General features: G+C 44.8%; 1 protein-coding gene and 1 long non-coding RNA gene across 2 annotated transcripts in view; one reads left to right on the top strand and one right to left on the bottom strand.

The window, feature by feature from the left end:
* Positions 1-62: 62 nt before the first annotated feature.
* LOC120909051 lies at positions 63-12879 on the bottom strand. The gene is made up of 2 exons (XR_005741217.1): positions 12764-12879; positions 63-993 (listed from the first exon to the last, which is right to left on the bottom strand). It is a non-coding gene; the product is annotated as an uncharacterized LOC120909051 (long non-coding RNA).
* Positions 12880-12957: 78 nt separating this feature from the next.
* The window catches only part of CHUK (component of inhibitor of nuclear factor kappa B kinase complex), a 75003-nt gene continuing 62095 nt past the window's right edge, over positions 12958-25865 (top strand). The window contains exons 1-3 of the mRNA XM_040320670.1: positions 12958-13134; positions 20256-20350; positions 23060-23174. Of these exons, the coding sequence (XP_040176604.1) occupies positions 13027-13134; positions 20256-20350; positions 23060-23174 (318 nt within the window). The 5' untranslated portion in view covers positions 12958-13026. The remainder of the gene's footprint in view (positions 13135-20255; positions 20351-23059; positions 23175-25865) is intronic.

The raw sequence follows: 25865 nt of genomic DNA, 5'->3' as shown, positions 1-25865 counted from the left end.
AACTATTTTCCCACTGTATTGTTATTCTTAAACTTCATATATAGTAAAAATAAAAGCACAAGCAACATATACAACTTGCGCTCTTTATGTAGTGTTCCCTAAATTTAGAGCAGTTCCTTAGTCAACAAGGCACTGCTGCTACGGTGTCCTTTAATGCCCCCAGAACTGTGATACCCAAGTGTTGTGCAATGAATTTGACCATTCTAACAATGACAGAAGAAAAAGTGAGTAACAAACCAGCTGTTGGCATTAATTCGATGCGTGTTTTGCTCCTCGGCGTTAGTTTCCATTGTGGCTTGCATGTCTTCAATGTGACACAGCTGTACAGATGTCTTCCTTTCCGACTCTAGATCAGTGGGAGGATTTTCATCCTTGTTTTCTGAAGTTTCATCTACCGTGCTAGATGTGTCATTGCAATCAGTCCCAGAAAAAATCTTCCCATTGCTTGTGGTAACCCCAAGCGGGTCATCAAAAGACATCACTAACGTACACATGACTACTGAATTTCAGGCAGAAAATGTAATGGCCTCCTGAACACTGGCTAAATAATACGTATTTGCTAGTGCTACTATACAAAAAGTATACAGCTTACATTAATAATACAATACTAGTTAGCTGTAATTTTTTCCAGTGCTTATAAGACTTCATCATGCATTCGGGCTTATAATAGCAGAACATTTTTATAACCAGCGTTCTAAAAAGCTGTGTCAGTGTTAATGACTACTTCTGCTATTGGCCCATATCGAACCTGCATTAAGCTGGGACTTGTGTTCCACTTTACTCCCCCAATCTTTGTATATTACTATATAGGGGAACTGTGATGTCTAATTTCCCTTACTACAGTTAGGAACTAAATTTGTTTGTGCATCTCCGACCCCCGTCATCTGGTTAGGAAAAAAAAAAAAAGAAGTACAGCTCTAGCCAATATATTGTTCACACACAGATGTCAGAAAATCCAGCCACTGTGAAATCTTGGATCAGGTGAAGTTTTCACTGTGAACAATAAAAAAGGAAAAAAGGTCACAGAAATTTAGATATGAGTATTCATTTCAAATATTTAACATTTCAGATCAGTGAGGACTGAAGAATACATGACTTTTTTTCCATGGAACTTTCTACTTCTCCAATTTAGCCGAATCCCAAGATCTACATCATCACATCTAGATTATTTTCAGCACCCTCACCTAAGAGCATCCATTAAATTGAACCTGTCAGCCATTCCAAAACAAAGACATCATGCCTTAAACCTGAACTCCAGACACAGTATAAACAGACACAAATCATTGCAGGTGCAAGAAAAAAAAAAAAAAGTGCGCAGCAGCCCCCTCCTCCTCCGACACTTGCCCCATTCGGATCCAGCTATGTGCACGAGAGCAGCGGCTCGACTGGGTCTCTTCTTCCTCATTGACTGAGGCTGCAACATTCAATCACAGCCAGTGATTCAATGAGAAGTAACTGGGGGTAGGGTGGGGCCAAGCTTCGCTCCATGTGTAAATGGACACAGAGAGCAGAGGTTCAGGAGTGAGCCTGCTCGGATGCCCCCAAAGCAAGCTGTTTGCTATGGGAGAAATATGCTGGATGGTGAGCCAGAAGCACCGGCGGGGGACCCAAGAAGAGAAGGAGCGAGGCTGCTTTGTGCAAAACCATTGCACAGAGCAGGCAAGTATGACATGTTGGTTAAAAATAAAATAAATCTACCTTTAATATCACTTTAAAAAAATTCTCTTCAAAGCGGTAGGAAACCGGGCAGTTTAAGTCATGTGTTGGTATGCATCACATGTCAAATAGAACGCCCAGTCCCGAAGACCAGACCCGGAAGCGGCGGGAGAACATCTCAAAAAAGGTAAGTACTGCATTGATTTTAATCAAAGCACCCGATTCTGCTTCCCGTAATTAGGCCCAATCTACTGTTAAAAATTTTTTTTCGGGTGAACTCCCGCTTTAAATTGGAATATCATTAAAAACAAAAATTTCCATCCCTTTTCCAACTGTAAAACCTGCTTTTTCCCCATACGCAAAAGGATTTAACTGAAAGTGTGAAGTAAACATTTGCTTACTGCCCACACCATTTTAATTCAAACTTAGCATAGCGTCTGGTAGTTGGAATGTTGACAATACTAATTGAACCACATGGCCTAGCTGACCTGGAAAATCTGAATCCAAAAAGCACCAGACTGTAGGATCTAAAAATATTACCAATGTTTGTGTAACGGAATGACCCGGGACAAACAGAGACTTTGGAAGGATGAGGGGTACTCCTGTGCCAGCGTCATTAATAACTCTTATGTCTAGGGTCACCTTATGTCCGATAGGGCCATAGGGTGACTGAGAAATGATATCCTAAATTACAGGACAGGGGACATTGCAATATCTCCTGCAATATGAGCTATCAGTAAAGTGTTGGTTTATTCTATGACTCATCTCTCTGTGTAGACAGTTGACATGCTAATTGATTCTGGTCCAGTATCTCTCATTATGTATGCTAAATACTGTTGTGTGTGTGAAATGGAACTGGTCAAGCTGTATGCGGAGACATAACGTCTGTCTAAAGATGTGGATTGAGAAGAAATCATTGTGTGATGGGGTTTTGGTTGAATTTTGTTAATGAAGGAATGGGACTTCTCAGGTGGAGTGATTAGGACATGATAATTATAGACCGGCGCCGACATGTCTAGAATGTTTAGCAATTAGCCATCTGAAGGTGTATTGAAGCCCCCCCAGTGTGTGGGTGGAGAGTTTGATTGTTCCTGTGATCACTGAAGCATGCCTTGAAAACTGTATATAAACTTAAGAGCAAGCCATTAAAGTTGTCTTGCATTTGAAACCAGAACACAGAGCAAGTCTCGTTATTCTGGGGAAATGGGATGTCTGATGTCTGTTTGAGGGTTGGAGTGTCAGATGAGCTGTTGTGGGTTGATGGAAGGCCGTAAACGGTGGTGAACGTTACAGTTTGGTTCCTAAAAGGTTTTAGACTCTTTTACATAATAAGGAGATCAGACAGTAGTGGAGGTTGCCAATATTCTCTCAATCTTGCAAATAATACTTATATCACAACACAAACACACATACCACATGCAGGCTAAAAACTTGCATCATATTGCCATTGTACTGTAGCATTCTCATACATTTGCCAGTGCAACATTATAACGCAAACACTATTAATAACTTAAGACTGTATTCTTGCCCCTTATTATTCGATCTAGCCATAGAACCTCTGTCTCGATATCTAAATGATAATGCCCTCATACATGGGATCCCATTTGGAGATGACATATTAATCTTCTCCCTCCTCGGATATAGCCAGCATTTAATCTATCTTCAACTAATTTCATAAATGCTCAGGCCTCAAAATAAACTTTAATAAAAGCGAGGTCCTACCCTTAGGTACCTGGCATTCGCAAATTTGGACATCAACCCCCTTCCCCCATCAACAATACATTTATCTCATATTTAGCCATAAAAATAGGTAACAAACCATCTTTTCTCTACTCCCTTAACTATCCTCCTCTGATCTCAATAATTTTGGGCGAACTAGAGGCTTAGATGAACCTCCCCATATCGCTGTTTGGGAGATGCTCATTATTTAAGATGGTGCGTTTCGCGCGCCTTTTATACCCCCTACAAACAATACCCTTTCTTATGAAACAAAGATGTACAAAAAATGAATAAGGCAGAAACGACCACCTTATGACGCACTAGTAAACTGAGAATAGCCTTGAGCAAGTTATATCGCCCAAAGAGCGAAAGGGGGGGGGTCCTAATACATAATTTTCTCCCAGTTTCACAATTCTCGGACTTTATAAGCAGAACTTTCCTTCCGCTGAAGGATTCATGCTGCAAATTAGCAGGACAATATTTCACCAATATTATTGTTTTATGTCTAGGAACGTGACACTGTTTTTCTCTTAAATTTATTTTTGTTGTTTTTTCCTTCATTAATTTTGCACATTGATTGATACCTCTTAATTAGGGTGTGTACCAGGTATCATTGGCACTATTGTATTCACAACAACAAATGTTGGTATAAGCGCAACACCTAATGTTATAAAACTTTCACTATTGGTTTTGTACACCTCTGTGTCTGCAGCTGTATCATTTGGTAATTTTTGTTGTATAATAGTTTTTTCTTTGATTGATATAAGCAGTAGCGCTGTAGTACCATTTTTTCCCATAAGCAGAACTTGCCCTCAGAAAGACATCAGGTTTCGGTCCACCTTCCTGGACAAGTTGCTTAAGGAACAACACTACTTGATTACAGACATTTACCAACCCTTGAACTCAACCTTTACAAAACCTCTATATCAAACTTCAATGAAATTTTGGCTAGCAGATATACCTGGCGACGTCAGCATAAACAACATCCTCGAAGGTTATAATGCAACCAGAAAGCCAATATCAAAATGAAACCTGGAGGGAAACACAATTTAAAATAATTCATAAGGCCTACTTCCCATTCTCAATAAACACCTCTCAACTAAGGAAGCCTCATGCCCTTGATGCTCAATCCGGAAACCAACCCTGATCCATCATCTTTGGTCTTGCCCACCCATCACAGACTATTGGTCACAAACCCTGTCTTATCTATGGCAGGGTTCGTCAAAATCCGGGCGCCAGGTCACAATTGCGACTAGAATTATCGACCTGGTGCCTAGGGAAGGAAGCATAGGCCTGCAGAAGGCCTCAAAGCTGCGGCCGTCGCGGGGGCGCACGGAGACACTCCCCACCTCCGTGCTCCCTGGCGTCGGCCGGTAATTGAGGCCGCGGCTTTGCGGTCTTCTGCAGGCCTATGCTTCCTTCTGTGATCTGGGACCATCTTGTGGTGGCCATTGGCATGACAAGACAACCAGCAATGCTAATGGAGCTTCCCCTGTGTTTTCACGGCCATCTCCTTCCCTCCAATTAGAACCCCCAAACATATATAATTTTTTATTCTAACACCCTAGAGAAAAAAATGGCAGTTGTTGCAATACTTTATGTCACACTGTATTTGCGCATCGGTCTTACAAGCGCACTTTTTGGGGGGAAAAAAAATACACTTTTTTTTTATTAAAAAAATAAGACAACAGTAAAGTTTTTATATTGTGAAAGATAATGTTACGCAGAGTAAATTGAAACCCAACATGTCACGCTTCAAAATTGCGTCCGCTCGTGGAATGGCAACAAATGTTTACCCTTTAAAATCTCCATAGGCGACGTTTAAAAAAAAAAATTCTACAGGTTGCATGTTTTGAGTTACAGAGGAGGTCTAGGGCTAGAATTGTTTCTCTCGCTCTACCAATCGCGGCGATACCTCACATGTGTGTGTGGTTTGAACACCGCTGTCATATGCAGCGCGACTCACGTATGCGTTCGATTCTGTGCGCAAGCTCGGCGGGACGGCTCCTAACCTTTTTAGCTGACTCCTAAATTCCAAGCAAATTTGTCAAACCCTGATCTATGGAGTAACTAATTGCCACATAAATAAGGATCCCAGGATCCTTCATTTCAGGTACCTTAAACCAACAACAACAACAACAACTGGTACTGCTAATCCACCTCCCAGAGACCTCAAATAAATAAAATAAAAAAAAATGGATCCTCCTTGCGTTAATTATCGCTCGCAGAAATCTTCAGACACTTGATCTCCTCTTTACTGCCCACTATCAGAAATAAAGAGACCTTAAAACTCTATTATGCCTAGAAAAAATTGATTTCTTGCTGCAAAACGATTGGGACAACAATAGATTTGAAAAAAAGGTGGAGCTCCTTCATCCAAAAATGTCTAACGGTGTCATGGATATGCAGTAATGTCTGGCAGCTTACCTTTCTCTCCATGTGTTCACCTTAGAGGCCTGACTCTCTTATCTGGCTGCTTTTATCATCTCTCCTCCCTGTATGGCTCCACCCCAGGCCATCCCAGAAACTCTATATTAACCAGTGCACTACAGGTCTGCCTTGCTGATCAATGTTGCTTGTTAAGCATTGTGTTCCTGCTTGCCGTGTGCTACGTTTATCTCTGTGTACCGATCTTGGCTTGTCCCCGACTACTCCTGTTTGCCTGTGACCCTGACCCTTGGCCTGTCCCTTGTTTATCCTTGTCTGCTTCTTGCCCGGACCTCAGCTTAACCCTTCATTATCTCTTGTGTCCCGAGTGGCTGGTTCCCCTCTCTCCCTACGGAACGTGACCTAGGGGACTCTGGGGGCCACGACCCAGATTCAGTTGCAGCTAAGGCCATCCTCACCACTAGAGGCTCTGGTGAATACCAGCTGGATCTTAGACTCCGTGCCCTGGGGAATCTTGGGTTCAAGCTGCCTGTGGGATCCCCGTTTGTGCTCCAGTGGACCTGTCCTCCATATCCACTCTGTGGTCCATCCGCAGCAGTCTGCCATATTGTTCACAACCTTGTGGTGCACTCCTGACTCCAACAGGGTGCATCTGTCATCTGGCCATAGGTGACCTGACAAATGGCTTCTGAATAATCCTCTCTACAAGCATCCTCTCTCAGAAGTGGTTATATGTCATGCCCTATGGTCACTCCTGGATAGACCCTACGACCCCCTCTACAAGGTCTCTTGACCAAAACGGATTCTGTTACTACAGGTTGTTAAAAAACTTGAGTTATGTTATACTGATGCAATAACATGTCCATTGATTTTTTATTTAACACCTCTGCAGTAAAAAAACAAGAGGGGCCGGACGCTAGACATCCCTTCCCTGGTTTACTTCGACCTCTCCCTGCTTTCTTTTCTTTCTCCTTTTTATCTTTACCATCTAAAAAAGGTTCTAATAGTTGACCATCATTATGCAACTAAACTGCTTATTTATCTACCGGTACTGTGTAACCTGTTAAAATATCTCTCTCTCTCATAAAGTCCCACTGAAGAGATAAGGATCATTTGCAAGGTTTGATTCTGGAAGCCAAATAGGGGAGATCATCTGACTGAACTAAAGCAGCCTGAAAATGGGCCAGTATCCATACACGAGTTAGCCATTTTTAAGATAAATTAGGTCTAGCTATTTTAAATTGTCATACAGCAGCCCTCAAAATTTACACTTGCCTGCTCGCAAAATGCGAGTACATTTTGAGGGCAGGCGAGTGTGGGCTGCCGTGACACCATCCCGACGATGAGAATTTTTTATTTATTTTTTTATCCAGCGCCGCCGCCGCGTGTGTCTATGTGCGACTCTTCCTTCTTCCTCACATCCCGTACTGAAAGAGCGAGCGGCGAGCCTCAGCTCAGCCTGTGCCTGTCACACTGCACTGTGTGATGATGTGACGTCAGTCACTTCACTACACAGTACTTTCAGTTTCAACCCCGCGGCTCAGGGAATCACCTGTGATGATTGCTGCCCTCCTCCTGTCTCCTCTCCAGACGGCGCCGCGGCAGGCATATTCGGCGGAACAGGTGCGGGGGGTGTTCACAGAGACAGAGTCCACCGCCGGCCGGAGCCCACAAAGTGAGGTGAGGGGAGTATATTCATTGTACTGCTTGTGTGAGTGGGACTGGGAGGACTCAGTCTCAGACAGTGTCTGGCGTCCCCCCTGTGCAAGTAGGTATGATAAGGAGGGGGTGTGCAAGGTACAGAGCTATTTATAGATAAAACCTGCACCCTGCACTCTGTACCCACCTGCACTCTGCACTCACCTGAACCCTGCAACCTGCACTCTGTACCCACCTGCACTCTGCACCCTTCACCTACCTGCACCTGCACTCTGTACCCTGCACCCACCTGAACTCTGCACTCTGTATGTAGCACCCTCATGGTATTTAATGACCCTTTAGGACCCTCCCACACCCCCCTACTTTGGGGGAAGGTGTGGTGCGAGTTTGAGTTCCTGCACCTTTTCCCTGAGAAGGGCGTGTCTAGGGGGCAGGGCATGGTAGGGGTTGGGCGGGGCAACTAGTGGCGAGTACGCCTTGAGGCCTGGCTAGTAGCTCAGGACTTGAAATTTTGAGCCCTGATATACAGTGCCTTGAAAAAGTATTCATAACCCTTGAAATGTTCCACATTTTGTCACATTACAACCAAAAACATAAATTTTATGTGATCGACCAACACAAAGTTGCACATAATTGTGAAGTGAAAGGAAAATGATTTTCATTTTTTTTACAAATAAATATGTGATAAGTGTGGCGTGCATTTGTATTCAGCCCCCCTGAGTCTATACTTTGTAGAACCACCTGTCTTTGCAATTACAGTTGCAAGTTTTTTTTTGGTATGTCTCTACCAGCTTTGCACATCTAGAGAGTTACATTTTTGCCCATTCTTCTTTGCAAAATAGATCAAGCTCTGTCAGATTGGATGGAGAGAGTCTGAACAGCACTTTTCAAGTCTTGTCACAGATTCTCAATTGGATTTAGGTCTGGACTGGGCCATTCTAACACATGAATATGCTTTGATCTAAACCATTCCATTGTAGCTCTGGCTGTATGTTTAGGGTCGTTGTCCTGCTGGAAGGTGAACCTCCGCCCCAGTCTCAAGTCTTTTGCAGACTCTTAACAGGTATTCTTCTAAGATTGTCTTGTATTTGCCTCCATCCATCAACTCTGACCAGCTTCCCTGTCCCTGCTGAAGAAAAACAACCCAACAACATGATGCTGCCACCACGTTTCATGGTGGGGATGGTGTGTTAAGGCCAGTGTTCATTTTTCGCCACACACATAGCGTTTTGCTTTTAGGCCAAAAATGTTGGTCTCCTCTGACCACAGCCCCTTCTTCCACATGTTTGCTGTGTCCCCCACATGGCCTCTCGCAAACTGAAACAGGACTATTGGCTTATTTTCTTCTATAAAGGCCATATTTGAGGAGTGAACGATTAATAGTTGTCCTGTTCGACAGATTCTCCCACCTGAGCTGTGGATCTCTGCAGCTTCTCAAGAGTTACCATGGGCTTCTTGGCTGCTTCTCTGATTAATGCTCTCCTTGCCCGGCCTGTCAGTTAAGGTGGACGGCAATGTCTTGGATTTGCAGTTGTGCCATATTCTTCCATTTTTGGATGATGGATTGAACAGTGCTCCGTGAGATGTTCGAAGCTTGGGATATTTGTTTAATAATCTAACCCTGCTTTAAACTTCTCCACAACTTTATCCCTGACCTGTCTAGTGTGTTGCTTGGCCTTCAGGATGCTGTTGATGGGGACAAGGGCGTCCTCCAGACAACCCTGGGACAGTGGTTGTGGGGGGGGGGGGTCTGTCCCCCCAGTCATAGCTCCAACATGTCTTCTCCCTCTGGTGAGGTCTTTTTCCTCCACTCTCTTCTGGTTAAAACGTTGGTTCTTCTCCCAACCTTCGCTCCAGCTGTTGGCGTTAGCTCCAGTGTGTGCCATTTCTTATATAGCCGTAAGGTGTGGCCATCCTGTGACGTCATCTGGGCCACGTGCTCGGATATGGGTCTGGTATGGATTGTGGGAACCCCCCCGGTATGCTTGGATCAAGGTCAGTTCCAGTTCATTGAAGTTGGACATGAAGTCATAGGACAAAGTCGGATTGGAAGTACGTCCAACTTTCATGGTCGGAGCAGTGTGAACCCGGCCTAAAAGCCAGAGAAAACATTTCCACTACATTTTAGCCCTGCCACAGAAGTACCAGCTGACATGTCAATGATTCTCTCATTAACACAGGCGTCAGTGTTGATGAGGACAAGGCTGGAAATCACTCTATAGTGCTGACCGAGTTAGAATGACAGACTTGAAGCTCTATAAGGAAGGTGGTCCTTGAAATCATTATTCTTTCTCGGTTAACCATGGTTACCTGCAAGGAACGTGCAGTCATCAGTGCTTTGCACAAAAAAGGAATCACAGGCAAGTATATTTCTGCTACAATGATCACACCTAAATCAACCAGTTATCAGATCATCAAGAACTTGAAGGAGAGAGGTTCAATTGTTGTGAAGAAGGCATTCGGGTGTCCAAGAAAATCCCAGGACCATCTCCTACAGTGGATACAGCTGTGGAAATCGGGGCATCACCAGTGCAGGGCTTGCTCAGGAATGGCAGCAGGCAGGTGCAAGTACATCTACACACACAGTGATAAGTCTTTTGGAGGATGACCTGGTGTCAACAAGGGCAGCAAAGAAGCCACTTCTCTCCAGGAAAAACATCAGGGACAGACTGATATTATGCTAAAGGTACAGGGGTTGGGCTACCGCGGAGTGGGGAAGTAATTTTCTCAGACGAATCCCCTTTCTGATTGTTTGTGGCATCTGGAACAAACCTTGTCAGAGAAGAAAAGGTCAGCGCTACGACCAGTCCTGTGTCATGCAAACAGTAAAGCATCCTGAGACCGTTCATGTGTGGGGTTTCTTCTCAGCCAAGGGAGTGGGATCACTCACATTTTTGAACATGAAAGTTCTGAATAAAGAATGGTACAAAAAGATTTTCCGAGAGCAACTTTTTCCAACCAACAGTTTGGTGATGAACAATGCATTTTCCAGCATGATGGAGAACCTTGCCATAAGGCAAAAGTGACTTGGGGAACAAAACATGGAAATTTGGGCCAGAAAACTCCCCAGACCTTAATCTCATTGAGAACTTGTGGACAATCCTCAAGAGGCAGATAAAAAAAAAAGAAAAAAAAAAATTCTGACAAACTCCAAGCATTGATTAACCACTTTAATACAGGGCATTTTCACCCCCTTCCTTCCCAGACCAATTTTTAGCACTGTCGCACTTTGAATGACAATTGCGCGGTCATGCAACACTGTAGCAAAATAAAAAAAATTGTGTTTTCCCCACAAATAGAGCTTTCTTTTGATGGTATTTGATCACCTCTGCGATTTTTATTTTTTGCGCTATAAACAAAAGAACAGCGTCAATTTTGAAAAAAAACACAATATTTTTAACTTGTTGTTATAATAAATATCACAATTATTAAAAAAAATGTTTTCCTCATTTTAAGCCGATATGTATTCATCTACATATTTTTGGTAATAAAAAAAAAAAACGCAATAAGCACATATTGATTAGTTTGCGCAAAATTAATAGCGTCTACAAAATAAAGAACAGAATTATGGCAGTTTAATTTATTTTTATTTTTTACTAGTAATGACGGCGATCTGCGATTTTTATTTCGGCGGAGCACTTTTGACACATTTTTGGGACCATTCGCATTTATACAGTGATCAGTGCTATAAAAATGCATTGATTACTGTATAATGTGACTGGCCGGGAAGGGGTTAATACTAGGGGGCGATCAAGGGGTTAATATGTTCCCTAAGGAGTGCTTCTTACTGTAGGGGGGGAGGGGACTCACAAGGGGAGGAGACCGATCTGTGTTCCTCTGTACTGGGAACACACATCGGTCTCCTCACCCGACGATCTGTGTATTCACAAACACAGATCCGCGGTCTTGCTGTGATCGTGGCCGCCGCGCACCGGGTCCCGAGCGATGCCATGGGGGCGCGCGCACCCCCAAGACGGTCGGGAAGCCCAGGACGTCATGACGCCCGCCCAGGATGGGAGATCTCTCCTGTGGATGTCATATTACTATGGGAGGGTAGTGTAGTGGTTAAGCAAAAATGGGCTGCCATCAGTCAGGATGTGGCCCAGAAGTTCATGGACCGTATCCCAGGGCGAATTGCAGAGGCGTTGAATAAGAAGGATCGACATTGCAAATATTGACTCTTTGCATAAACTTCATGCAATTGTCAATAAAAGCCTTTGACACGTATGAAATGCTTGCAAGGAGACTTCAGTATACCAGAGTAATGGCTGATAAAAAGACCTAAAAACCACTCAAGCAGCAGACTTTGTGAAAATTAAAGCGGGGGTTCACCCTTAGAGGGCACTTTTCCCCCTTCGCTTCCTGCTCGTTATTACTAGGGGAATCGGCAATTTATTTTAAAATATGTGCAGTACTTACCCGTTTACGAGACGCATCCTCTCCGTCGCTTCCGGGTATGGGCTTCGGGAATGGGCGGTCCTTCTTGATTGACAGGTTTCCGAGAGGCTTCCGACGGTCGCATCCATCGCGTCACGATTTTCCGAAAGAAGCCGAACGTCGGTGCGCAGGCGCAGTATAGAGCCGCACCGACGTTCGGCTTCTTTCGGCTACGAGTGACGCGATGGATGCGACCGTCGGAAGCCTCTCGGAAGAATGTCAATCAAGAAGGAACGCCCGCTCCCGAAGACCCATACCCGGAAGCGACGGAAGAAGATACAGCTCGAAAACGGGTAAGTACTGCACCTATTTTAATATAAATAGCCGATTCCCCTAGACCGAACGAGCAGGTGAACTCCCGCTTTAATATTTGTGCAATTCTCAAAACTTTTGGCCAAGGCTGTAAATAAGCGGAATGTGGGATGACCTCATAGGTCCTCCGCTGATCTCCTTTCCGATCAGAATTGGGGGGGGGGGGGGGGGGGAAGACATGTAGTGTCGCCATTGTCAGTTGTCTCCATCACATGTAGAACTGTCATTGGCCTAGCAGACATCTTCCATTATCCCCTCACACAGTATACAAGACAACCTCCTGCTGTGCCTCCTCTGCTTCCCACCAGCAGCCATCTTCTGTTACTATAGAAACACCTAGAGAAGCGTCATTGTAGAACACTACATCTGCAGGTGAGGTGACTAAGGTCCCGGTCAGGGAAACAGACATCGGGGGATATGAACTGACTGAAATGCCCCCCCTACAGACAGACGTCAGAGATTCTGCTGGATGAGATGCCCCCCTAATGGAATAACTCCTCCTCCACAGAACACCCCACCACTTCCCCCCATTGCACACTGACACAGACCGAACCGAGCACACACCATACCGAGGAACACACCCCCAGCTCACCATTCTCTGTCCTTCTCCATCTGCAGCCCAATGGCAATACGTCACACGCATCGCTCGCATTCTATAGGCGGAGCTTCCCGGAAAAGAATGCACAACTGAGAACGAGTCTTGATACGCATCGAAGACCCACGTGACACGACTACAGCCAATGGGGTATGGTGTTTTTTTTTTTGCAGTTTCCGTAGGAGGGTAAGGTGAGCTAACAGGTGACCGGAAATGGTTCCAGTGGAGACGGAAGTCCCAGAAGTTGATATCTGTGGTACATGATGGAGAAGCCCCCGATCCAGCAGGGAATTGTGTGCGGGCCATGGGAAATGAAGGACAGGCTGGGCACTGGAGGCTTTGGGAATGTGTGTCTGTTCCAGAACAGGGTATGTGTGTGTCAGGGGGGCGGGGAGGGCCTGGAGTCTGTGAGAACCTTGTAGAAGAGTCTCAGCCATGGAGCCCCGGGGCTTCCCTACTTATTCCAGAGACGTGCCTACCATTACATGGAGTCTTCTAAGCAATTGTCTGTAGTTTCGAATAAATGGAAACACATTTCCTTATCTCGTTTATGTAAAGATTACTGAAATAAAAAGAGACAGTATAACGTCTAATTATTATTATACAGGATTTATATAGCGACGACAGTTTACACAGCGCTTTACAACTTGAGGGTAGACCGTACAAATACAATACACTTTATTACAGTAGGACTCAGAGGGACCTGCTTATTGCAGCTTACAATCTAACAATGCCAATAATAATTGCCAGTGCCTATAACCTAAAAGGCAATGCAGTTTTAACCAGCATGAATTAATAAAAATCAGCTTTCATTATCACTGATATAGAGTCAGGTACAAGGGGACATATCTTGGGTCAGGGTAGGAGAGAGGTGACACATCCCAGGTCAGGGTAGGGAGAGAGGTGACACATCCCAGGTCAGAATAGGAGAGAGGTGACACATCCCAGGTCAGAATAGGGAGAGAGGTGACATATCCCAGGGTAGGGAGGGAGGTGACATATCCCTGGTCAGAATAGGGAGAGAGGTGACATATCCCGGGTCAGGGTAGGGAGATAGGTGACACATCCCAGGTCAGGGTGGGAGAGAGGTGACATATCCCAGGTCAGAATAGGCGAGAGGTTACATATCCCGGGTCAGGGTAGGGAGAGAGGTGACATATCCCAGGTCAGGGTAGGGAGAGAGGTGACATATCCCAGGTCAGGGTAGGGAGAGAGGTGACATATCCCAGGTCAGGGTAGGGAGAGATGTGACATATCCCATAGTTACATAGGTACATAGTTAGTCAGGTTGAAAAAAGACACAAGTCCATCCTGTTCAACCACAAAAATAAATAAATAAATAAACAAACAAAATAAAAAACACAATGCAATCCCATACACCCAACTCCATACCCACAGTTGATCCAGAGGAAGGCAAAAAAAAACAGCAGAGCATGATCCAATTTGCTGCAGCAGGGAAAAAAATTCCTTCCTGATCCCCCCGAGAGGCAATCAGATTTACCCTGGATCAACTATACTTACCCTGGATCAACTATACCCAGGTCAGGGTAGGGAGAGTGGTGACATATCCCAGGTCAGAATAGGAGAGAGGTGACATATCCCGGCTCAGGGTAGGAAGAGGGGTGACATATCCCGGGTCAGGGTAGGGAGAGAGGTGACATATCCCGGTTCAGGGTAGGAGGGAGGTGACAGATCCCGGGTCAGGGTGGGAGAGAGATAACGGGAGGGCAGTGGCATATCCTGGGTCAGGGTGGGAAGGGAGGTGACATATCTTGGGTCAAGGTGGGAGATAGGTGACATATCCCAGGTCAGAATAGCAGAGAGGTGACATATCCCAGGGTAGGGAGAGAGGTGACATATCCCAGGTCAGGGTAGGGAGAGAGGTGACATATCCCAGGTCAGGGTATGGAGAGAGGTGACATATCCCAGGTCTGGGTAGGGAGAGAGGTGACATATCCCAGGTTAGAATAGGAGAGAGGTGACATATCCCAGGTTAGAATAGGAGAGAGATGACATATCCAGGCTCAGGGTATGGAGAGAGGTGACATATCCCGGGTCAGGGTAGGAAGGGAGGTGACAGATCCCGGGTCAGGGTGGGAGAGAGGTAACGGAAGGGCGGTGGCATATCCTGGGTCAGGGTGGGAAGGGAGGTGACATATCCTGGGTTAAGGTGGGGAGGGAGGTGACATATCCAGGGTCAGTTTAGGGAGGAAGGTGACATATCCGGGTCAAGGTAGGGAGGAAGGGGTGTCCTTTATCACGGGTCATTGTAGGGAAGATGACAACATATCCTGGGTCAGGGTTGGGGAAGAGGTGACATATCCTGGGTCAGGGTAGGTAGAGTGGTGACATATCCTTGGTCAGGGTGGGGAGAGTGGTGACATATCCTGGGTCAGGGTAGGTAGAGTGGTGACATATATGCTTGGTCAGAGAAAAACACAAAAGGGGGTTGCCCCTGGGATTGTATGGGCTGAGGGAAAAGACCAGATAGAGGAGTAACAGGCACATGTAAAAAAATAATATATACAAAAAAAATAGAAGAAGTATAGGTTCATACACAACATTGGAGTATCCTAAAAACAAATTGGATAGTCATACGGTATACATAATTTCCAGCTAGGTTCTGAAACACATGGTTGATCTCATGGTGAAGTGTACGCAGAAGTCCCAACATGTTTCGGAATATACCGTATGTTTAGATACCCATTTCCTTCTTCAGGGGCTGATTTAGAACAAGCTGTATTGTAGTGTGACTATCTTAAATCACAGTGGTAAATCACAGTACACATCAGGATTCACAAATTGGCAGGATTTGCATCTCAAAAATGTCCCATCGCACATTAGAGTACTTTAAAACATGACTGGGGGGTATGTACACAACCCCAGAGCATGGGTAATCGAGAGTTCACTGTGCTGGATGAAGTATCTAGTGTAAAATAGTTAAAGCATACAGCGTTTTTGCCATAAAGACACCGGAACCCACCAGGATCGGCATAGATGGGGACGGACTTTAGACTGCCAGTACAAAAGGATATCCTTGGAGAGATACCTCCTACAATGTGCACATGTGCCATGGTTACGTCAGACCAGCTGATAGGCAAATCAGCTTTTATGCTGTTCCGTACGGCGCATGCGCAGTACATCCCAGAACTTATTGACAGAACACTGGCTCCTTAACAATCAACTAAAATAAAACACATTCCTTAACCTTTGCTGTGAATTGACTTTTACACCTTTTTATGCGGTATCTTCAGAGTGTTTTTGACGTAAATACTGCATAAAGGGATAGTGAATTGACATTTTCAGAATCGCATGCGATATTTGGGAAAAATGTGTCCGATCACCTTAATTCCGCATGCGATCTGCGGTGAATGGAGTCTATTTTCTGTCTTCTGTAATTGTGTAATGCTAAGGCTCTCAACCACCACTCAAAAACCGCTAGTAGTGTGCAGGCACAGATAATGATGGATAAATCAATACACTGTACAAACATTTTATGCACCATTCACAGAGCTTTATAGCAGGGATGAAGCTCTTTATTTTCAACCTTGTGCCTGGCATTGTTGATTTGTTTGTTGATTGTTGTTAATTTTAATTAACAAGGATCCTTATCCCGTCGTGTTAGCTTATGAACATCAACTATAGTGCACTGTATTTTTAATATTTCAATATTAGATTATTCTTTTGAGAAGATAATGACGTTTAAAAGGGTTGTAAAGGTTTGTTTTTTATTTTCTAAATAGGTTCCTTTAAGCTAGTGCATTGTTGGTTCACTCACTTTTTCCTTCCATTTCCCTTCTAAATGTTTTTTTTCTTTGTCTGAATTTCTCACTTCCTGTTCCTCCTCAGTAAGCTTGCCCCCATCATCCAAACCGTTCTGGCTGGGGGCTAGTCAGCATGTTCACCACATCCCTTGGGACTACATCCTCAAAATGTATAAGGTGCCAACCCTGTGCAAATTTTTGTTTTGATAATACACCTTTAGGTGTGAACCACACTAAAGAATTAAACCAGAATATATATAGTAGGCGCTATTTTAATCGATGTACATCCTTAGACTTGCATGTACTAAATGACATAACTTCTACAAACTGTGATAAGCAATACATTAAAAACAATAAAAATCCTGTGAATAAAAACAACAGTTATTATATCAGTGTTCCACATGTGCTGTGAAAATATAAAATTAAAGTCCTTATTGTACTGTGTCCTCATCCAAATCAGTATCTTGCTCCTTAATAAATGCTTTCCATCCACCGTCCATCTTTGTATAATTCCAAGATAAATGTGCTCCACCACCAATAATACAAATGGCCACTCACCCAAAGGTTCGCTGGACCCCAATGTGTATGTAATAATATTACAATCTGCCAAGATGGAATTCCAGATTGACTCTTCTTTAAAGCGGAGGTTCACCCAAAAAACAAGTATATAACATTACATTCAGTATACCTCAAACATGTACAGTATGACGTTTTTTTTTTTTTTTTTGGGGTGTACATACAGTATAATCGGTATTTTCCTCCCGGCTTCCGGGTACTCGATCCCGTGCAGTGCCGCAATGTCATCTGGGACTTCGCCCAGATGATTGACGTGCCTGAGAAAAACTCCCCCCGCCAGATAAGGCGCGTCACGACTTTCCGAAAGTAGCCGAACCGCGAGTCGGCTCTATACGGCGCCTGCGTAGTCCGCTCTACACGGCTCCTAGTCGGTGCGCAGGCGCCGTGTAGAGCCGACTCGCGGTTCGGCTACTTTTGGAATGTCGTGACATACCTTATCCGCCGGGGGGAGTTTTTCTCAGGCACGTCAATCATATGGGCGAAGTCCCAGATGACATTGCGACACTGCACAGGAACGCCTACTCCCGCGGGAGCGAGTACCCGGAAGCCGGGAGGAAAATACCGATAATACCGTATGTACACCCCCCAAAAAAAAAACATGGCATACTGTACAAGTTTGAGGTATACTGAATGTAATGTTATATACTTGTTTTTTGGGTGAACCTCCGCTTTAAGGCCCCTTTAACACTGGGGCGTTTTTCGGGCGCTTTGGCATTAAAAGCACCGCTAAGACCCTAACGCTTTAGGGCATTTTTGCAGTGCCTCAGTGTGAAAGGGCAAGGCGTTTTTACAGCGCTTTCAATTCATTTCAATAAAGAGGGACGTTTTTTTTCAGCGCCCAAAAGCTGCTCCAAAGATGCTGCTTGCAGGACTTTTCTCAACGCCCCGCCAGCTCAATGCCTCAGTGTGAAAGGGTAAGGTGTTTTTACAGCGCTTTCAATTCATTTCAATGGAGAGGTTTTTGGAGCGTTTTTTTTTTCAGCGCCCAAAAGCTGCTCCAAAGATGCTGCTTGCAGGACTCAGTGTGAAAGGGTCCATTGAGATGCATGGAGAGCGTTTTAATAGCGATATTTTTAACGTTACAACGCTGTAAAAATGCTTCCGTGTGAAAGGGGTCCTAAGTCACAGATGCTCCTTCCCCTCAGCGGGATGTACACCAATCGCCCCCAAAGAAAATAACACAATGAGCATGCAACACAGTTTTATTTAAACCAATCCCCAAATGTATATGCTTACATTTCATGGTGCCCAGACCAGCATAAACCACTACCGCTGAATGGTACAGACAAAGGTGTCGTCTGCCTCACCAGTTTTCGGCGTGCATCTTTATGCATTTCGCTATGGAGCTTCATCAGGAACTTCCTGATGACGCTATACAATGAAATGCATAGAGGTCGGATCGCCTTTTCTATTCCCATGGACCGCATGTGACGTCACTTCCATTCGAGCAGTAAGACGCACGTTGGAATCTGGTGAGACTGACGGGGCATTTGTCTGTACCATTCAGCAGTAGAGTGGATAGTATACGCTGTTATATACGTTTATGCTGGTCGAGCTAGTGCTGGTCTGGGCACCCTGATATGTAAGCACATACATTTGGGGATTGGTTTTAAGTGGACATTTTTAAATAAAACTGTTGCATGATCGTCATGTTATTTTCTTTCTGGGTGATTGGTGTACATCCCGCTGAGGGGAAAAGAGCGTCTGTGAGTTGGAGAAGAGTCAATCGGGAATTCCTTCTCGGCAGATTGTAATATTATGACATACACATTGGGGTCCAGTGGGCCTTTGGGCTCTGGTGAGTGACCATTTGTATTATTGGTGGTGGAGCACATTTATCTTGGAATTATACAGATGCACGAGGGATGGATAGCATTTAATTAAAGAGCAAGATACAGATTTGGAGGAGTACACAGTACAATAAGGACTTTATTTTGTTTATTTTCACAGCACATGTTGATTTGAATATATATGCACAGACTCATCACAAATGGGATGCTGATATAATAGCTTGATTTTATTCACAGAATTTTAAATTTATTGCACTTTATTGATTATCACAGTTTGCAGATGTTCTGTTATTTAGTACAAGGATGCATGTAGTTTAAAATAGGGCCTACTTTATATATTTTCTTGTTAACCACTTAACCCCCGGACCATATTGCTGGTCAAAGACCAGAGCACTTTTTGCGATTCGGCACTGCGTCGCTTTAACTGACAATTGCGCGGTTGTGCGACGTGGCTCCCAAACAAAATTGGCGTCCTTTTTTCCCCACAAATAGAGCTTTCTTTTGGTGGTATTTGATCACCTCTGCGGTTTTTAGTTTTTGCACTATAAACAAAAATAGAGCGACAATTTTGAAAAAAAATAATATTTTTTACCTTTTGCTATAATAAATACCCCCAAAAAATATATATAAAAATTATTTTTTTCCTCAGTTTAGGCCGATACGTATTCTTCTACATGTTTTTCATTTAGAAAAATCGCAATAAGCGTTTATTTATTGGTTTGAGCAAAAGTTATAGCGTTTACAAAATAGGGGGTATTTTTATGGCATTTTTATTATTTTTTTTTACTAGTAATGGCGGCGATCAGCGACTTTTTTCCGGTACTGCGACATTATGGCGGACACTTTTTTGGGACCATTGGAATTTTTATAGCTATCAGTGCTATAAAAATGCATTGGATTACTATAAAAATGCCACTGGCAGTGAAGGGGTTAACACTAGGGGGCGGGGAAGGGGTTAAGTATGTTCCCTGGGTGTGTTCTAACTGTAGGGGGGGTGGACTGACATGGGGAAATGACTGATCTTCTGTTCATACATTGTATGATCACGCCCACCGGGCACTCGCACGGGAGTCGGCGGCGCGCATGTGCCCCTAGTTGCATGCGCAAGAGCCGACGTATAGCTACGGGCTCTCGTGCAGGGGTGTCGACCTACCGCCGTAAAACGACGGCGGGTGGTCGGCAAGTGGTTAAGTAAAACCATGAAGCTCTGGGAGCGGAGAGATCCTAGAGGGCAGGGGTAACAATTGGGGTATTCTACAAAAACTAGTTCCCCCGAAAGCATTAGGTGTAATCGGTGAATGATTGTGTGTTTTATAAACAAATGACATAGAATTCATAATTTTCTTAATTGATTTGCAGGAAACTGGAGATTTGAAAGCAATCAAATCATGCCGCCTGGAGCTGAGTGTGAAGAACAAGGAGAGATGGTGTCAGGAGATACAGATAATGAAAAGGTTTTTATTTTGGTACACTTATTTTTACTAGAAGGTAAATTTTATCTCTGATTTTAGAGGAGTGGCAGGCACTGCCACTTACGCTCACCAGCCCAAATATCAACTTGGATAACTGTTTTGTAGCCATGGGATCACATTGAAAACCCTAGTTCTGCTATTATTTGTAATTCTTGTGACGGACCCCTGTACTCGAGGAGTATGTCCACTGTGAAAGCTTCCCTTATCTGTTACCAGCATTATCCAAGATCCCTTAGCCCACCCAGTCACTTGTCGAGACATCAGTGTAGGGTGGTTAAAAACATAGGGCTGTTTATTCAAACACAGACACAAAGATATATACACTCTGGGGCAGGGCTTGACAAATTTGCTTGAAATTTAGTAGCCAGCTAAAAAAGTTAGGAGCCAGTCTGGTCCCCCATGCTCGATCTCCCCCCTCCATGCTGCTCTGGTCCCCCATGCGCCTCTATCCCCCCTCCCCTCCATGCTGCTCAGGTCGCCCATGCACCTCTATCCCCCCGCCCTTCCATGCTGCTCTGGTCCCCCATGCGCCCCTTCCCCCCCCCCCCCCCCAATGATGCTCTGGTCCCCTGCAGCACTCACCTCCTCTCCCTGGCTAGTTATGCAGCATGACTGAATATAGACATGCTCCTCGGGAGTCGCACTGAGAAGCTCATCATACGATCCGGATGGACGGTCTCCACACACAGCTGTGACATTCGCTTCCTCGGCACTTGTTCTCCTGGTCTTTCCTTTCCCCGCTCTCCATATAGATTCTCTGTGGCAGCAGACAGGATGGAGAGCGGGGAAAGGAAAGACCAGGAGAACGAGTGCCGAGGAAGCTTATGTCACAGCTGTGTGTGGCCACCGTCCTTCCGGATCGTATGATGAGCTTCTTGGTACGATTCCCGAGGAGCATGTCTGTATTCAGTCACGCTGCATAACTAGACAGGGAGAGGAGATTTTTTTAAACTAAATTATCAGATGCAGCCTTGTCCAAAAAAACACCCATTGTTTATTGTTAAAGTGTTTGTAAAGGTAGAAGGTTTTTTTATCTTGATGCATTCTTTGCATTAAGATAAAAGGCCGCCTGTGTGTTTCAGCCCCCCTAATACTTACCTGAGCCCATCTCTATCCAGCCATGTGCACGAGTGCCTCGGCCATCTGGGACTCTCCCTTCTGATTGGCTGAGACACAGCAGCAGCACCATTGGCTCCTGCTGCTGTCAAAGTCAGTTGATTAGGAGAGAGAGGGGACGGAGTCAAACAGCAGCTCCATGTCTGAATGGACAGGAGGGAGGGGCCAGGAGCTCCGGCGTGGAATATGAGAAGAGGAGGATCCAGTCTGCTCTGTGCAAAACCACTGCACAGAGCAGGTAAGTAGAACATGGAAAGTGATGGTGAAGCGCTGTGAACTAAAAATAGAAGGGGATCTCAATACCTAACAGGTAGGTAACCCTAAAGTGAAATACATAAATAAATAAATAGATACTAGGTGACTATTACAGGGAAAGAAAGGTGAATAAACAACATATAATGTGAACATAAAGTGACACGAATGTACCAGGCTGGATGAACCAGAGACACAGTGGTAAAGGTGCACGGATGTGAACCAAACAGTAGCTTACACAAACTAAAATAACTGTGTACAGAAACAATGTATAACAGAAATACGTGAAAAATGGTCTATTTAAAAAAGTGACATCCCAGAAGACAGTCCGGTGTGGCACGAATGTACCAGGCTGGATAAACCAGAGACACAGTGATGAAGGTGCACGGATGTGAACCAAAATAACTGTGTACAAAAACAATGTATAGCAAAAATGCGGAAAAAAAAAGTCTATTTAAAATAGTGACGTCCCAGAAGACAGTCCAGTGTAAAAGTAGGCAAACTTCGGTGCGCACACCTCTTGTGGTACTAGATGCTCACCTCAGAGCCATAGCACGGATGGCTCAAAGTACCAAACAATGTCTCCCTAGGGGGTGCAGTCACACGGATTGAGGTTGAGATGAAGGGGGCTCCTCATCAAATATTCATACAAACATGGAAGCAAAAATCAATGGATAATAGCATAATCCTGTGGGAAACCTTGCAAATGATATATAACGTATACATGCACTCACATTGAGGCTGTGAATAGTGGACCTATCTCCACGAACACCGCGTTCGTATCCGGAACTGGTATGCTGGAGGATCACTGACAGACACAACAACTCTCACTTCCACCTTCTCTGTATCTTCCACCTCCTGTCCGTAGTATCAGCCAGTGCTCAGGGGGTAATTTAAAATTGGGGCAGAAGCAAAACACCTACGAGCGGTGAGCTCGTCTCATCGCCGTCGGTCTGTGTCGGCTCTGCAACTCCTATTCCCTTACGCGTATTCGTCACATCACATGACTTCTTCAGGGGATCGAAGTAGAACATGTTTATTTTTAAAGGAAAAAAAATGAGACTTTAGAATCACTTTAAATATAGATTTCTGGTTGGCAGCATACATGTTGTTTTGTATTGGCTCATTCTAATTTGTATTATGAAAATCTTAAAAAAAAAAAAAAAAAAATTATATATATTTTTTTCTGTTACAAAGGACAGAACTGTGCCATACATGGTTACTGGTTTCCACCATTTCACATGGTAGCTGTTTATAGCACTAGGTAGCAGTTCTACTACTTTTGTTTCTTACCTTTTTAAGCAATTTTTTTTTTCTGCACAGATTAACCCATCCGAATGTTGTTAAAGCTTGTGATGTGCCACCTGAAATGGACTTCATGGTGAATGCTGTGCCTCACTTGGCAATGGAGTACTGCTCTGGAGGCGATCTACGTAAAGTGAGTGCTACGTTGATTTTTAAGAAGTTAATTGCTGATGTTGGTCTACGATGAATCATATTCGTCCAGCTGGTTGAGCTTTGAAGGCGTTGACCTTTGATAATGGCATGACAGTAAAATATATACACCTGTTTTGTTGCAGATGAGACTAGAACCTGCATCATATTCTCATATGTTAGCACAAGTAAAAACTGTAAAATTTCAGTTTTTCAACTTCTGATTTTTTTATAAAATATGTTACAAATAAACATTCCATACAGGATGCACCCCTGACACTGGTGTCATAGGACATTATGGGCTTTCTAATGAGAAAGCGCAAGCACAAAACCTATGTCTTTGCTTTAAAGTGATAGTAAACTCATGTCTGAGATTTTTACCTACAGCTTATAATAAAGCATACCTAAAATTAATATCTCCTAAATGTGCACTGTTTAGGAGATATTCCAGTGAGCAGCAGCTGGTACCCATGCTGTTCCTTCAGTGTGCCATAAACTGTGACTCCCGTGCCGTGCACGGGAATAATGTCATCACGGATTGGCCAGTCAGACGGCCAAGCCCGTGTACCCGGGAAGGAAGACTGGGTGAAGATTAAAGCCTGGTCAGTGGTGATAACCCACTGCTGGAAAGCTTTGTTTTAAGGTTGTTTTAAGGTCGCTCATAATGTGCTAGTGCTAGTATTGTTTTTAAGGTTGTTTTAAGGTCACTCATAATGTGCTAGTATGCATGAAATGCATACTAGCACATTATAACATTGCCTTGCAGGGGTAATTATATATTTTTTTTCCAAACTTTACAACTGCTTTAAGCCTATTTCTGCTGATTGATGGTCTGCACTGGGACATAAAGAATAATGTGGTAGGGGGCCTCTCTTCCAACTCATTCATCTGTGTGGATTATCAAAGCGTCATCTGTTGAGCTTGGTAAACAAGATTTTGTTTTCAGCAAAGCCGTTAGTGTATGTAAACCCTATATCTATATTTTAGTGTGTTTGGCATCATGCCTCATTGTGCACAGATGTCTAGAGCAAGTTGTCTGTTTTAGGCTAACAGCGCTAAGCTATCAATTTTGACAGAAAGATCAGGGAAAGAGGCACGTGGGGGAGGAAAAATTATAAGTTCGGTTTTGGATAGATTGAGTTTGAGGATGTGGTGTGACATCCAGACTGATATATCTGCTAGTAAATTAGTGATACATGAGAAGAATGAAGGAGCGAGTTGAGGGGCAAAGAAACAGATTTGGGTGTCGTCAGCATAGAGGTGGCATTGGAAGCCGTGGGAGGCTATCAGCTGACCCAGGGAGGAGGTTTAGATTGAAAATAGGAGGGGTCCAAGAACAGAACCTTGGGGGACCCCAACAGAGAGAGGAAGAGGAGATTAGGAAGTAGAATTGTAAGTAACGCTAAAGGTGCGGCTGGATAAGTAGGTAGAGAACCAGCGAAGAGTACAGTCATGGAGACCAAAGGCGTTGAGTTTTTTGAGGAGGAGGGGGTGGTCAACCGTATCGAAGGCAGCAGAGAGGTCTAGGAGTAAAGAATAGTGTCCCTTGGTTTAGGCTGTTAGTATATCGTTTGTTAGTTTTAGGAGAGCAGTTTCTGTGGAGAGAAAGCGGAACCAAGCTAGGCCTGAAAAAACACAGATAACAGCTACAGGCCTATCGTGAAACTGTCACCCTCTCAATTAGGGGTGCAACGGATCAAAAAACTCACGGTTCGGATCGTTCCTCGGATCAGGAGTCACGGATCGGATCATTTTTCGGATCGGCAAAAAAAAAAAAAAAATCTCCCCCCACTGTAATATCCACATGTCTCCCCCCACCCCCTCGGTGCAGACACCCACCCTCCTCTCAGTACAGTGACCCCCCCGCTCTCATTACAGTGACCCCCCCGCTCTCATTACAGTGACCCCCCCGCTCTCATTACAGTGACCCCCCCGCTCTCATTACAGTGACCCCCCCGCTCTCATTACAGTGACCCCCCCCGCTCTCATTACAGTGACCCCCCCCCGCTCTCATTACAGTGACCCCCCCCGCTCTCATTACAGTGACCCCCCCCCCGCTCTCATTACAGTGACCCCCCTGCTCTCATTACAGTGACCCCCCTGCTCTCATTACAGTGACCCCCCTGCTCTCATTACAGTGACCCCCCTGCTCTCATTACAGTGACCCCCCTGCTCTCATTACAGTGACCCCCCTGCTCTCATTGACGTGACCCCCCTGCTCTCATTGACGTGACCCCCCTGCTCTCATTGACGTGACCCCCCTGCTCTCATTACAGTGACCCCCCCTGCTCTCATTACAGTGACCCCCCTGCTCTCATTACAGTGACCCCCCCTGCTCTCATTACAGTGACCCCCCCCTGCTCTCATTACAGTGACCCCCCCCTGCTCTCATTACAGTGACCCCCCCCTGCTCTCATTACAGTGACCCCCCCCTGCTCTCATTACAGTGACCCCCCCGCTCTCATTACAGTGACCCCCCCACGCTCTCATTATAGTGACCCCCCCGCTCTCATTACAGTGACCCCCCGCTCTCATTACAGTGACCCCCCCCGCTCTCATTACAGTGACCCCCCCCGCTCTAATTACAGTTACCCCCCCCCCCCAGCTAGTACCGACAGACACTCCCCAAGCGGTGTGTCCCACGAGTGCGGGCTCCTCCTCTGTGGGTGTAAACAGAGGAGGGCCGCCGCCGGTT

The sequence above is a fragment of the Rana temporaria genome, chromosome 8 (genome assembly GCF_905171775.1).
Source record: "Rana temporaria chromosome 8, aRanTem1.1, whole genome shotgun sequence".
Taxonomy (NCBI): domain Eukaryota; kingdom Metazoa; phylum Chordata; class Amphibia; order Anura; family Ranidae; genus Rana; species Rana temporaria.
Note: the sequence above shows the minus strand (reverse complement) of the source record. Positions and strands in the feature narration are given on the sequence as shown.